General features: G+C 39.1%; 1 protein-coding gene across 1 annotated transcript; it reads right to left on the bottom strand.

Moving 5' to 3' along the window:
- Positions 1–2,514: 2,514 nt before the first annotated feature.
- On the bottom strand, positions 2,515–2,997 carry LOC121979700. The gene has a single exon (XM_042531688.1). The coding sequence runs from the start codon at positions 2,995–2,997 to the stop codon at positions 2,515–2,517; it is 483 nt and encodes a 160-aa protein (XP_042387622.1).
- Positions 2,998–13,272: the final 10,275 nt, after the last annotated feature.

Below are 13,272 nucleotides of genomic sequence, written 5' to 3' on the forward strand. Positions count from 1 at the left end.
AATAGCAGTGTGAGGCTGGTATTGTATGTCGTATTCTCCCAATTCGATCGCCCATTTGATGAGGCGACCCGCAACTTCCACCTTAGTAAGGGATTTTCCCATGGTGCTGTTAGTTAAGAAGATAATGGGGTGCGCCAAAAAATAAGGCCTCAAGCGGCGAGCCATGAGCACCAATCCGTAAACTAATTTTTCCAGGGTTGTGTACCTAGACTCAGCCCCCTTCAGTAAGTGACTGAAAAAGTGCACCGGCCGTTGTACATTATCTTGCTCCTTTACCAACACTGCCCCCACGACCTCAGGGGTGGCTGAAAGGTATATCTAGAGTGGCTCCCCTATCACGGGTTTGAACAAGGAAGGAAAGGTCTCCATATACTTCTTTAATTCTTCAAAGGCTTGAGTGCACTCCTTGTCCCATTGAAACTTGGCGACTTTCCTGAGCACTTTAAAGAAAGGTGTCGCTTGATCCATAAATCGAGAAATAAACCTGGACAAAGATGTTATTCTGCCTACTAATTTTTTAGCCTCCTTTAGATTCAGAGGAGCCTTCATGTCTCGGAGTGCCTAAACCTTCTCAGGATTAGCCTCAATTCCTCTCTCGGTCACAAGGTACCCCAGGAATTTCCCTCCTCGAGCTCTGAACAAGTATTTCAATGGATTTAACTTCAATCCATATTGTCTAAGGGTGAGGCACATTTCTTCCACGTCAGTAATCAAATTTATGGCCAAGTGAGACTTGATGAGAATATCGTCCACATATACCTCCACATTTCTACCGATCTGATCCCGGAAGATTTTATCCATCATCTTTTGATAGGTATCTCCTGCATTTCTCAATCTAAAAGGCATGACAGTATAATAGAAAGTACCATCCGCCGTGATGAAGCTGACTTTTTCCTAGTCTTCTGATGCCAAGGGAATTTGATGATACCCTTGATAGACATCCAGCATACAGATCCTTTCGCAGCCAGCCGTTGAGTCTACCATCTGGTCGATCCTGAACAGTGGATAACAGTCTTTGGGGTTGACACAATTAAGGTCACGGAAGTCAATGCAAACTCTTTATTTATTGTTGGGCTTGGCTACCAGGACTACGTTAGAAAGCCAGGACAAGAATTGTACTTCTTTGATGTGACCGACTTTCCTGAGCTGGTCCACCTCGGCTCGGATGATCTTATTTTGTTCGGCCAAAAAGTTCCTCTTCTTTTGCTTAACTGGTCTGGAATCAGGCAGGAGATGCAATTTATGCTCGGGCACCTCGGGTCGGATCCCTGGCAGTTCCTCAGGGGACCAAGAAAAGACATCCTTGTTACATGTTAAACACTAGATTAGGTCCGCTTTGAGCTCCGCGGGCAGATCACTTGCTATGCGGGTAAGGCTCTCTGGTCATTCAAGGTGAAGCTAAACTTCCTCCTAAGGAATGAGCTCTTCTACTACAGAAAGAGGTTCTTCCTGGATGGCATGAACACCCCCATCCAGGGTTCTTTGCGCTTTACGGGCCTCCACCCTTACCATATCTATATAGCATTTGCGAGAGACCCATTGTTCTCCTCTGACATCTCCTACAGGGAATTTGATTTTCTGATGAAAAGTGGAGACCACTGCCTGAAACTCGTATAATGTCGATCTGCCCAGGATGACGTTGTATGATAAGGGCGAGTCTACCACTATGAAAGTACTTCTCCTTGTTCGCACCAGTGGCTCATTACTCAGGGATATAGCCAGCATAATCTGGCCCATGGGTCTCACTTCGTTGCCAGTGAAGTCGTAAAAGGAGGTGGCCACCAGCTGTAATTCGTTAGCGTCAATTTACATGCCTTCAAAAGCAGTCTTGAACAGGACATTGACAGAGCTTCCAGTATCCACGAAAACCTTGGTCATGTGACTGTTGGCGATGATAGCCTTGATGATTTGGGCGTCATCATGAGGAAGTTCCAATCCCTCCAGATCTTATGGCCCGAAGCTAATGAGGGGGCCAACAGCCTGTTCCTGGCTACATCCGACAGCATGAACTTCTAAACGACGTTCATGAGATTTTTGTGCCCTACCGGAATCTCCATCTGTAGGTCCTCCAGAGATCATTCCTATCTCTCGGATCGTCGTATTGCTCCTATTCTCTTCCTCCCGAGTTTCCCCTTGCTCCTGACTGCGAACATGATGCTGCATATTCAGACCAACTTACTCTGGTCGGGATCTTCCTGCTTGGGAAGCCTCGACATGTTGATCATCCAACAACTTCTGTACTTGAGGGGTCGGCTCTGGTGGTGGCAGACCTAACTCGGCAATGTGTCGAGAGTCACGAGCGAATTGGAAACAGTCGTTGGTAGCATATGTATGGGATCGATGGTAGGTACAGTAGAGTGGACCCCACAGACCAGGTCGGGGAAGGTGGACTGTGGCTACCCGTGGAGCTGACCGGGAATCCGGACTAGGCGGAAAGGGAGGTCGGGCTTCCCGTGCACGAGGAAAAGGTTGGGCTGGTGGTTGAGGTATCCTTTTCTCTGGCTTCTTGATAGGCTAGGGAGCATTGTCTCCTTTTCTACGTGCAGCCTGCACCTCCTCCACGTGAATATAGCTGGCCGCCCTTTTCAACATCTCATCAAAATTCTTCACGGGATTACGGATGAGGTCTCTGAAGAACTCTCCTTCCACTAATCCATGTGAGAAGACGGTCATTAATATCTCCGAAGTGGCAGATGGGACATCCTGAGCCACTTGATTAAAGCGCTTAATGTAACTCCTCAAAGGTTCAGCAGACCCCTGCTTGAGGGCAAAGAGGTAATGGTCCATTTTTTGATATTTCTTGCTACTAGAGAAATGACGCAGGAAAGCGGTTTTGATGTCTTGGAAACAAGTGATGGACCTATGTGGCAGTCCATCAAACCATTTTTGCGCTGAGCCTGACAAAGTATTCAGGAATACCCAACACTTGACTATATTGATGTAATAGCGTCGCATTCCTAAATTTACAGAAATGATCTTCAGGGTCCTTGCTACCATCATATTCCCCAATGGCAGGGGGCTTCTACCCTTTAGGCAGCTTCTCTTCTAATACTCTCATGGAGAAGGGCACTTGCTCTTCCAGTTCCACTCGGGACTCTTCCCTAAGGACGATAACTTTTCCTCTCTTAGAGTCCCTGGGCGGGGAACTCTCCGCTATAGAAGCCTGCGGTTGTTCTTTCTTGGGATTGTAGCACCCAGGATCTCATTGATAACCCCCAGACCGGGCTCCCTGTAGAAGGCCGGAGGAAATTCCTCGTGCTTCTTTCTTTTAGATCCTCGATCAGAAATATTCATTGGCTCTTTGGAAACTTCGGGCAGTTTGTGCGGTCGGGAAACAGTAGTTTATTTTGCTGAAGCCACCCGCTTCTTGGCTTCCTTGAAGAGTTCATATTCTCTTGCAGCCATAGTGACGTTGATTCTACCGGTCTCCTTCATCTTCACGTTCTGGAACAGGTAAGTGAGTTCCCACAGACGACGTCAAATTGATTCCGTCCGGAATCTGAGTCAGACAGAGGTCGGGCGAGCTTTCAGTGATATTGACGAGGGGTGACCGAGCTTCTCCGAAAGTACTATTGAGGATGGCTGACGAGGGGTGATGATGAAGAGAATGGTACACGAGTCCTGCACACACTCAGACAAGCACCCTGCATGTTAGGGACCAAGAATCATGGAAAAAATCCCTGGAGCAGACCCTTCGAGGCTCAAGTCAGGTACTTTTTTTCCCCAGAAACACAATAAAAAATGCACAAAGCAGAAGACAGATGCGAAAAATATAGTGAGTGTACCTGCGTAAGGTAAAGAACCCCCTTTTTTATATGGCAGTGCGTACTTCTGGCATCTGACAAGTGTCAGGGAATGTCAGATGTCAGATTGTCTAGCGGTGAGTGACGTGTGGCCCCCTCTTATAGGTTGAAGGAAGGTTCTATTAGCAGCGAGTTACAGATCGTTAGAATATTCCCTGATATGCAACAGTTATTCTTTGACAGGTGGTTACGATTCCCTGACTCAGTTGTCATTTTTACTGATCGGGCATGGGCAAAAGACCTCTTGACAACCAGCAGTCGGCGAGCCTGACCTGGATATATCTGAGTAGTCCGCTGTATCCTGGCTGGGTGTGACAGGTTCTTATATGTGGGTCTTCTTGAGAAAACCAGACTGGTAGAGATAGTTCCCGCTCTTCCTTCCCTGTTCCTTATGTCATCAGTCTGAGTTCCCGATCTAGTCATCTCGACTGAGCAATCGATCTGAATTCCAGGTCTGGTCCTCTCAATCGAGCAATTGATCTGAATTCCCGATCTGGTCCTCCCGATCGAGCATTAACTGGTTATCAGCTTCTAACAGGTATAACCCTTTTGTGAGTGATATGCCCCTTCGACCTCTAACTGCCACACCCCCTGGACTTCTGACTGCCATACCCCTTGACTTCTGACTGCCACGTACCCTTGACTTCTGACCGCCACATCCCCTTGACTTTTGACTGCCACGTCTACTTAACCTTTGACTGCCACGCCCCTTGACTTCTGACTGCCACGCCCCCTTGACCAGACTCTACCATTATGCATCATATCACTATCCATTGTTTATTTCAGCTTCTTGGAAGTGTTAAAATGTAATAAGAAAGATCGACAAAAATCTTCACGTTGGGCCTGATATGGAATGATATCAGGGCCAACATGGGTCTGATATGATTCCATATCAGACCCAACATTGAGAGTTTTGACGATTATTCCTTGTTATATGTAAATACCTCTGAGAAGCCAAAATAAATAATGGATAATATATTTGAACTCCTTGTAACCCCAGAAATCTACAGAAATTGAAATGGGTGCAATCTGAGATTTCTAGATTCATTAGTGGATTTTGACCAAACCCCACTGATGGACCTAGAGAGCTTCGATTATATCGATTTCAGTTCTGATAGATTTATAATATTGTAAGGAGTTCAAATATACTATCCATTGTATTTTTTGACTTTTCAAAGGTTTTAAAATGTAATAAACAAGAATCATTAAAAACATCCATGTTGGACCTGATATGGAATCATATCAGGTGCAACGTGAGCCTGATATCATTCCATATCAGACCCACATTGGGTCTGATATGATTCTATATCAGATCCAACTTATTTTCTTTTTGGTGATGATATATCAGAAATAAAGCCCAACAGAATTTTTTAGATGAATCTGAATGCCTTTAAGACAATAAAGAGTGAGTTCATTGGAATGATGGAATAACAAATAATATTGCAAGACATGGGCTCAATTTGGATCATCTATTGTATAGGACTGTTTTTACAAAGACTTGGCACAAAACAGTTTAAACTCGATACAAAGACGTTGTGCTGCTGTTATACACTATGAGCTGAAACAATATGTTGAGATGGTTGTTGCTTATATTTTAGACAATTTGGTGATTCAATCCCAGAGAATTATGAACCAACTTACTTGCTTTCACCAGCTTTTGAGATAGAAACTACAAACCCTACTATAGTAGCAAGGTTTATGCACAATTCCAATCCTATTTTTCAGAATTCTCTAGCTTTTGTTCTTGAAAATTCTCTACAGGATATCCATAATACTTTATCTAGGATCAACTTACAAAACTTAAACTCAAGTATTCACTCCTACTCCATCACAATATCAATCTCCTACTCCATCACAATATCAATCTTTTACGACCTCCAATAAATCATATCAGGCCCAACGTGGAGATTTTTGATGATTCTTCTTTGTTATATGTTAACACCTCTGAGAAGCTAAAATAAATAATAGATAGCATATTTGAACTACTTGTAAACTCAGAAATCCATAGGAACTAAAATTAGTGCAATCTGAGATATCTAGCCATCAGTAGATTTTGACCGAAACTCACTGATAGACTTAGAAAGCTCTGATTGCATCTATTTTAGTTCTATGGATTTCTGAGGTTTTAAAGAGTTCAAATATGCTATCTATTGTTTATTTCAACTTTTCATAGATTTTAAAATGTAATTAAAAAGAATCGCTAAAAACTTCCATGTTGGAACTGATATGGAATCATATCAAGCCCAATATGGGCATGATATCATTTCATATTAGGCCCAACTTTAGCCAATTGTATTTCCCAGGATATATTAGGCCCAATGTTAGCCAATTGTATTTCCTAATTCTTATTTGCTTTATATTTTTATTAATTTCTTTCTGAAATTATATTTGTGTTGCTTTTTTATTGGACTTTGTTTTATCCCCTTCTTAGGATGACAAAAAATAGATGTGCTTAAGTAGTGATAGTGCCTTGGCCTATTTTGAAACTCTTAGACTTGAGAATAAAAAACCGGTATCTACATATAGGATCTAAGAAAATTTTCAGAATTATAAATTTGATACATCTGTAACCATCTGGTTCATCATATTTTGACTACTCAATTTTTGTTCGTGCTATATTTTAGGGTGACTCAGCTGTTGCAGATGATGCAATGATTATAGAAAAGAATGGAGATGATAATGAGGTTCCTCTTGGCGAGATGATGGAAATTCTCATAAATCAAGGAGCCAAGAAGAAGAAAAAGAAGAAACAAGTGAAAAAGGACATATTTGATGATCTTGAAAATATTGACAGTGAGTTTGACATTTTGGGTGTGGTGAGAGAAATAAATTTGGACAATTATGAGCAAGCTCAAGATGCAACAACAATAGTTACATATCAGAGTCGTAGAAGTGAAAAGGTAGTTAGTAAAATCAATATTGAGAAGGAAATATCATCACCAAAAAGAAAACAAGTTGGATCTGATATAGAATCATATCAGACCCAACATGGATGTTTTCAACGATTCTTGTTTATTACATTTTAAAACCTTTGAAAAGTCAAAATAAACAATGGATAGCATATTTGAACTCTTTGCAACCTTAGAAATCCACCAGAACTAAAATCGATGTAATCAGAGCTCTCTAGGTCCATTAATGAGTTTTGGTCAAAATCCACTGATGGATTTAGAGATCTCAGATTACACTCATTTTAGTTTCTGTGGATTTCTAGGGTTACAAGGAGTTCAAATATGTTATCCATTGTTTATTTCGACTTCTCAAAAGTGTTTGCATGTAACAAGGAATAATCATCAAAAATCTCCACATTGGGCCTGATATGGAATCATATCAAGCCCAACGTGGGCCAGATATCATTCCATATTAGGCCCACGTTGGGTCTGATATGAAAGGGCCTGATATGATTTCATATCAGGCCCACGTTAGGCCTGATATCATTCCATATCAGGCCCAATGTGAAGATTTTTGTCGATCTTTCTTATTACATTTTAACATTTCCGAGAAGCCGAAATAAACAATGGATAGCATATGTGAACTCCTTGTAACCCCAAAAAATCCACAAGAACTGAAATGGGTGCAATCCGAGATCTCTAGGTCCATCAGTGGATTTTGACCGAAACTCATTGATGGACCTAGAGAGCTCCGATTACATTGATTTCAATTCTGATGGATTTTTAAGGTTACAAGGAGTTCGAATATACTATTCATTATTTATTTTGGTTTCTCCAAATGTATTAAAATGTTATTAAAAATCAACTAAACCTTATAAAATATTAATTATACGTTATGCATGCTTGTAAAAAAGAGGAGAAACAGAGAGAGGAGAGGAAAGATAAGAAAAAAATGTAGAACCGCCACATCAGCGGCCCCCCTAGAGCTGGTCCCACGGATATGGAGGGAGGTAAATGCAGGTACACAGGTGGAAAGTGCATGGCGGAGACGTTAACCCCAGGCAATAACACCCCGGGGAGGAGAGGAAAGATAAGAGAAGTTGCCTACATAGGAGAGAGGAAAGAAAAGAGAGAGAGAGAAATGGTAGAGAAAAGAAAAACGACAGAAAAAGTTAAGGGTGCGTTTGGTACGTGCGTTTTCCATTTTCATTTTCTGAAAAATGGTGTTTGGTTTGCGTTTTTCGTGCTTGTTTTCTAAAAAAGTAACTAGCGTTTTCTAGAAAAACAGAGAATGACAAAAAGTCATTTTCTGTTTTCTAGAAAATGCGCGTTTTCCAGAAAATGAAAATGAAAAATGCGCGTACCAAACGCACCCTTAAATTGTCAGGAGGATAAAATAGGAAATGCACTAAATACCAAAATAGCATGCGCCTTTTGATAAATTCAAAAATTTAGGTACATTGTTGGGTAAATTATCGTTAAATCTTTATTATCCAAAAATGATTTGTATTATAAAAAATAATTTAATTTTTAATTTGTGAGGGGAAAATTCTCGGTTTAGTCCCATTTTTTATGAGTGTTTTCCGATTTGGTCCCAAATCAATTTTGTAACCCGATTTAACCTAAAATCTTCATTATTTTTTACATCATTGGTCTTTCCATCAATTTAGAGTTCAAATCTAACGGAATAAGTATAAACTCTTCTGGTAAGAAAGCCCTAATTGGAGAATTCCAAAACTTCGAAGCTGGCTAGTCGCTCGATTCACCATTGTTCCTTCACGCACCTTCGCACGGTTAAGGTAGCCATGAGCACTTGTTTTTAATTCGACTAAAAAAACTAAACTTAACTGAATTACAAAGGATTGTAGTAGTAGTCTAAAAATTTCAAAATAATTATTTGATGTTTCCATTGAATATGCAGAACTTAGATATCGTAATTTTAATTGATAGCTGGAAAGTAAGGATATGATTTATGGATGAAATTATAAATCTGATTGTGTAATTATGTTCGAATATCTCTGTTTTATACACCATTCTTCTGCTGAAAACCTTTTTCTTTTTGCTTTTAGTAATTGTGGTTTCTTTCATGGTTTATTTTTACTTTTTGCTTTTAGTTCCAATAATTTGAGTTCATCAATTATGTGGTGATGGTGGTGAATTTTAGTTCTAGTGCATGAATTACTTGTGCAGGTTGAGCTGCAGAAATGGTAGGAATCCAATAATCGATAGATCCCGAGGATCTGGTGGAATCAGATGTGTCTCTCATTTAGATGTATCAACAATCCAAAAGTAATAGAAGATGGATCCTATGATGATGATCAAGGTGTCGAGAATTGGTAGTGAGAAATCATAAATGTAGCTACGAATGTTTTATAGAGATGGTGGAAAGAATAAAAAGATGTTCCCAAGTTTGTATAAATTAAATTGTTGGCTTCTTCGCAATCTTTAGTTTAATTTGGTCCTTTTTCTGAATTCAAATTTTAATGTTATTTCAATATGTTTGATTTTTTTCTACTTTAATCCTTCTTCACATCTTCCACATGGTACTAATATTCCAAACACGAGGCTTTGAGAAAATGAAAAAGGTGATAAAGCCAAGCTAATTGGTAGGAATGCAACAACAACGACATTATGTGTAATTACATTGTGTAACAACTGCAAATTGATTACATCACAATCTTGAATCTAACAAACAACAGAAGTTAAAAAAAAAACTTACACAGGCCAATATGAAAAATGAAACTGGATTCATAAACAAAATCACATCTTCATGATGTAATACCACATCAAAAAAAAATTATTTCTTCTTAAAATATTCCTGAGAAGAGTTAGACTTAACTATAGGATTTACTGGTGAAGATGATGACTGCCCAACTCTACCTTGAACACCTATGGAATCTTGCAGTCGTGAGACTGTTGTGAAGCTAATGCCTCCTTTCAGAAAAGCAGGTGTATGAATGTTGACCTCCCTTCGATATTAACCCTGATTTGTCATGCTCTTTTCACGTGTATATATTAAGCATGAACTCTCTTCAATAAAAGAAGGGGGAAAAACATCCATATATACGAATTTAAAGCTCAAAATTATATTCATCGAATATAATCATCCACTATTGTCTGCAAGCTAAGTGGTCCTATATGAGTGAATGGTTGTCCTATGATTATCCTAAAAAGTTTTAAGTTTAGACACCCAAAAATATCGTAGAATCGGATCAAAGAAAGCATGACATAATTTTTGTGACTTTGTGAAATAGATAAATTCAAAACCAGCATAAATTCTCATACCCAACAAAAAAAAAATACAAAAAGAAATACCAAGGATCAAAATAAATGACACTTTGAACATAACCCTGAATCTGAATTAGCAAGAAATAATAAACCCAAATATAATATCACACACCCGATGGACAAACAAGAGTATAAATGGGTAAAAATTAATAAAATAAGTACCTATAGTTTTTCTTTTCTATTGGACCCAAATTAGTATTTATTGATTCATTTGGTGAAATACTACTTTGTTGTGTCATGGGTTCTTGTTGTAATGCTCCTTCTTGTTGGATGTTTCCAGTCCAATTACAAGTCCTTTTGTTATGCCCAGATCCATCGCACAATTTGTATTTGGTGAATTTTTTTACAACTCTCAACCTATTTTCAGAAAGTGGGGGGTCATCTGGTTCCCTTCTTCGTAATTTTCTCGGCCTTCCAACTTTCTCTTTGTAAACTGGAGGCAAGGGGGCCAAATCACATTGAGGCCACAAGTCTAGTCCATTGACAAGCATGATTCGTGTTGCATAACACCTTTTGTATGTCTGTACCAAGTAATAAGGATGGACATATGCCTCTGAATCATCTTTTTTGCACCAAATGCCTCATACGGCGTGCTTGCAAGGAATCTCTGTCAAATTATATTTCCTATAACTGCAAGACCTGTTGGATAGGTCAACCGAATGTTGATCACGTCTATCATCTGATTTCATTATTTGGTAATGCATTTCATCTGACTTCATAGGGAAATACCTAATAGCCTCCACATAGACCTTTACTAGCACATCTCTTCTTTGATCTTTGAACAAAGTCAACCTTTCCATTTCTCAACCCTCTCTCTATTTCTTTTTTGAAATATGTCCATCAAAAAATTTCATATAATTTCAAACATCTTAATTATTGGCTTCTCCCTGGCATCTAATATGACGTTGTTAAAACTTTCACACATATTGTTCAACAGGATATCTGATTTAGGAGTGATACTGAAATATGCCTTAGACCATTGGTTTTCAGGTTTTTTCATGAACCATTCTTACGCCTTTGCATCAATGTCTCTCAACTCAGCCATGTACACTTGAAATTCTTCAATTCTTGTCACCTTTGCTGCAACCCACAAGGTAATCTTAACTGCTACACTCTTGAATCCATCACATTTATGTTGTTTTCTAAATGCCTCACACAAAATCAATGTTCAGCATTAGGAAACAAAGATTCAAGTGTAGGGATCAAACCTTTTTTTTATCTAATATAAATGTCCAGGTATTCAGATCATTGCCAACACCAATATCTTTATCTAGGAGCCGAAGAAATCATGTCCAACTATGTTTTGTTTCACACTCAACCATTGCATAACATATTGGAAATATATTATTATTCGTATCTAGCCCCACGGTCGATAACAATTGCCCACCATGTTCCACCTTTAAGAAACATCCTTCAACACCAAGTATACCCCGACAAGCATTCTTAAATCTTTGCTTACACGTTGAAAAATAACATATAATCATTGAAACCTTGGACCTTCGCCATCCTCTATCAACTTCAAAACTACAGTAGCCCCAACGTCGAATCTTTTCAATTCAGCACAATAATTCCTTAATTGTCGGAATTGCTCCTCAACATATCCTTGCACTAATTTTAGTGTCTTTCTCTTAGCCATGTAGGCAGTCTTCCTCGAAAAATATGCCTGCAACATAATGGAAATCTCTTCTATAAACTCAAAGTCTCCTAATTTAGGATTTGTGCTGAATTTTTTGGCAAAAGTCTTTCCCAACCAAGTTGAGTTCACACACTTATTTTTAAAATCCCGAACACAATGACTGTGATATCTGCCAAAATTTTTTACTTACCAACAATTATCATTAGTCATCTTCGCAACATGGATCTTCCAATGACAATTATCATCATTATTGCACTTAGCCCAAAGCCAAATATTATCATTTTTTATAAATTTCATAGGCCTTCCTTCTCTAATGCAGTAACTTTCAATTGTGAATTTTTCTTCTTTCTTCAAGCTGAAAACTAAGCCAAACTTCAACTATAGTTTGTATAATCCTTCTTTTGATCACACAATGGATAACTTTTTACATCATCCTCATTAGAATCCTAAATACTATTTAGACCATCACTGTCAGCATAAACATCTTCTTCACTATCATCCTCCTGCATCTTATGCAGCAAATCATTTATTTTTTCTCCTTCATGGACAATCATTTTTTATTTCATAGATTCTATATCATCGATAACAATATCATCAACTAACCTTTCATTTTCTACAAAATCGTACTCATTGTTGTCAAAATCAGCATTATCATCTTCGACTGCATTATTAATTTTTACCATCTAAGTGTTCAATATATACTTCAACCTCATAGTTTATCATAATATAATTTCTAAGATTCAACACATCCAAATCATTTTCCAAGTATCTGCCTTCATTAATAGTACTTCCTATTGGTGCAGCGGAGCCGGCAAGAGGGAGAGTGAATTGCCTACAAGGACAAAATAACACCTTCTCGTTCTTTTGATTTCATTAGTAGCAAAAAAAATAACAATAATAAAATAAATAACAACTTAAAAGAGTAGGTAAAAGGCCAGAGTTTTACTTGGTTACAACCTAGGTGGTTGTTAATCCAAGGCGTTGAAAAATTCTAGAAGATCTCCTTCGTTGAAGGCGGAGAAGCCTTTTGCACATGTTGACAGCTCAAGAATGACTAGGAAAGTTAATACAGAAATTGTTGAATATTTCTTAGTTTCAGGGGTCTTTTTATAGCTCCTGGAAAATCCTATCCATGGGTGGAAGGCGTCTTTAAAAGCATTCAAGGCGCCTTCAAGTGGATAAAGTTTTATCCACAACTCAACGGAAACAAACGGTTACTTAAGGCTAGTACTGTTCACTGAAGGCGCCTTCGTACGTTCATAGAAGGGGCCTTCCAAGACTTTGAAGACGTGTTTATACTGTTCATGGAAGATTCCTTCAAAGCCTTTGAAGGCGCTTTTACTGTTCATGGAAGGTGCCTTCCAAGCCTTTGAAGGCGCCTTCGTATTGTTTATCCGAAAATGGTTAACTTCCCTTGTTAACTATTTTTCGCTTCGCTTGCTTGGGTGATGCTCTGGCCGTCCGGAATTGAGCTCACCCGAACCCAACTCCGGCCTCCTCCTCTAGCAGCTTTCTTCCCCAGCTTCTCATCTTGAGGACTGCCATGCACATCCTTCTCGTTCGCCGATGTACTCTTCTGCAGCATTTCATCCTTCGAATGCACTGAGCCCGTTGACTCCCTTCTCGTGTCATCCTTCTACTAGCTATATCTTTCGCT

This window comes from Zingiber officinale, chromosome 5A, assembly GCF_018446385.1.
Source record: "Zingiber officinale cultivar Zhangliang chromosome 5A, Zo_v1.1, whole genome shotgun sequence".
Taxonomy (NCBI): Eukaryota; Viridiplantae; Streptophyta; class Magnoliopsida; order Zingiberales; family Zingiberaceae; genus Zingiber; species Zingiber officinale.

Coding starts and splice junctions, on each gene's coding strand:
- LOC121979700 (XM_042531688.1), bottom strand. CDS start 2,997: ATGGTAGCAAGGACCCTGAAGATCATTTCTGTAAATTTAGGAATGCGA.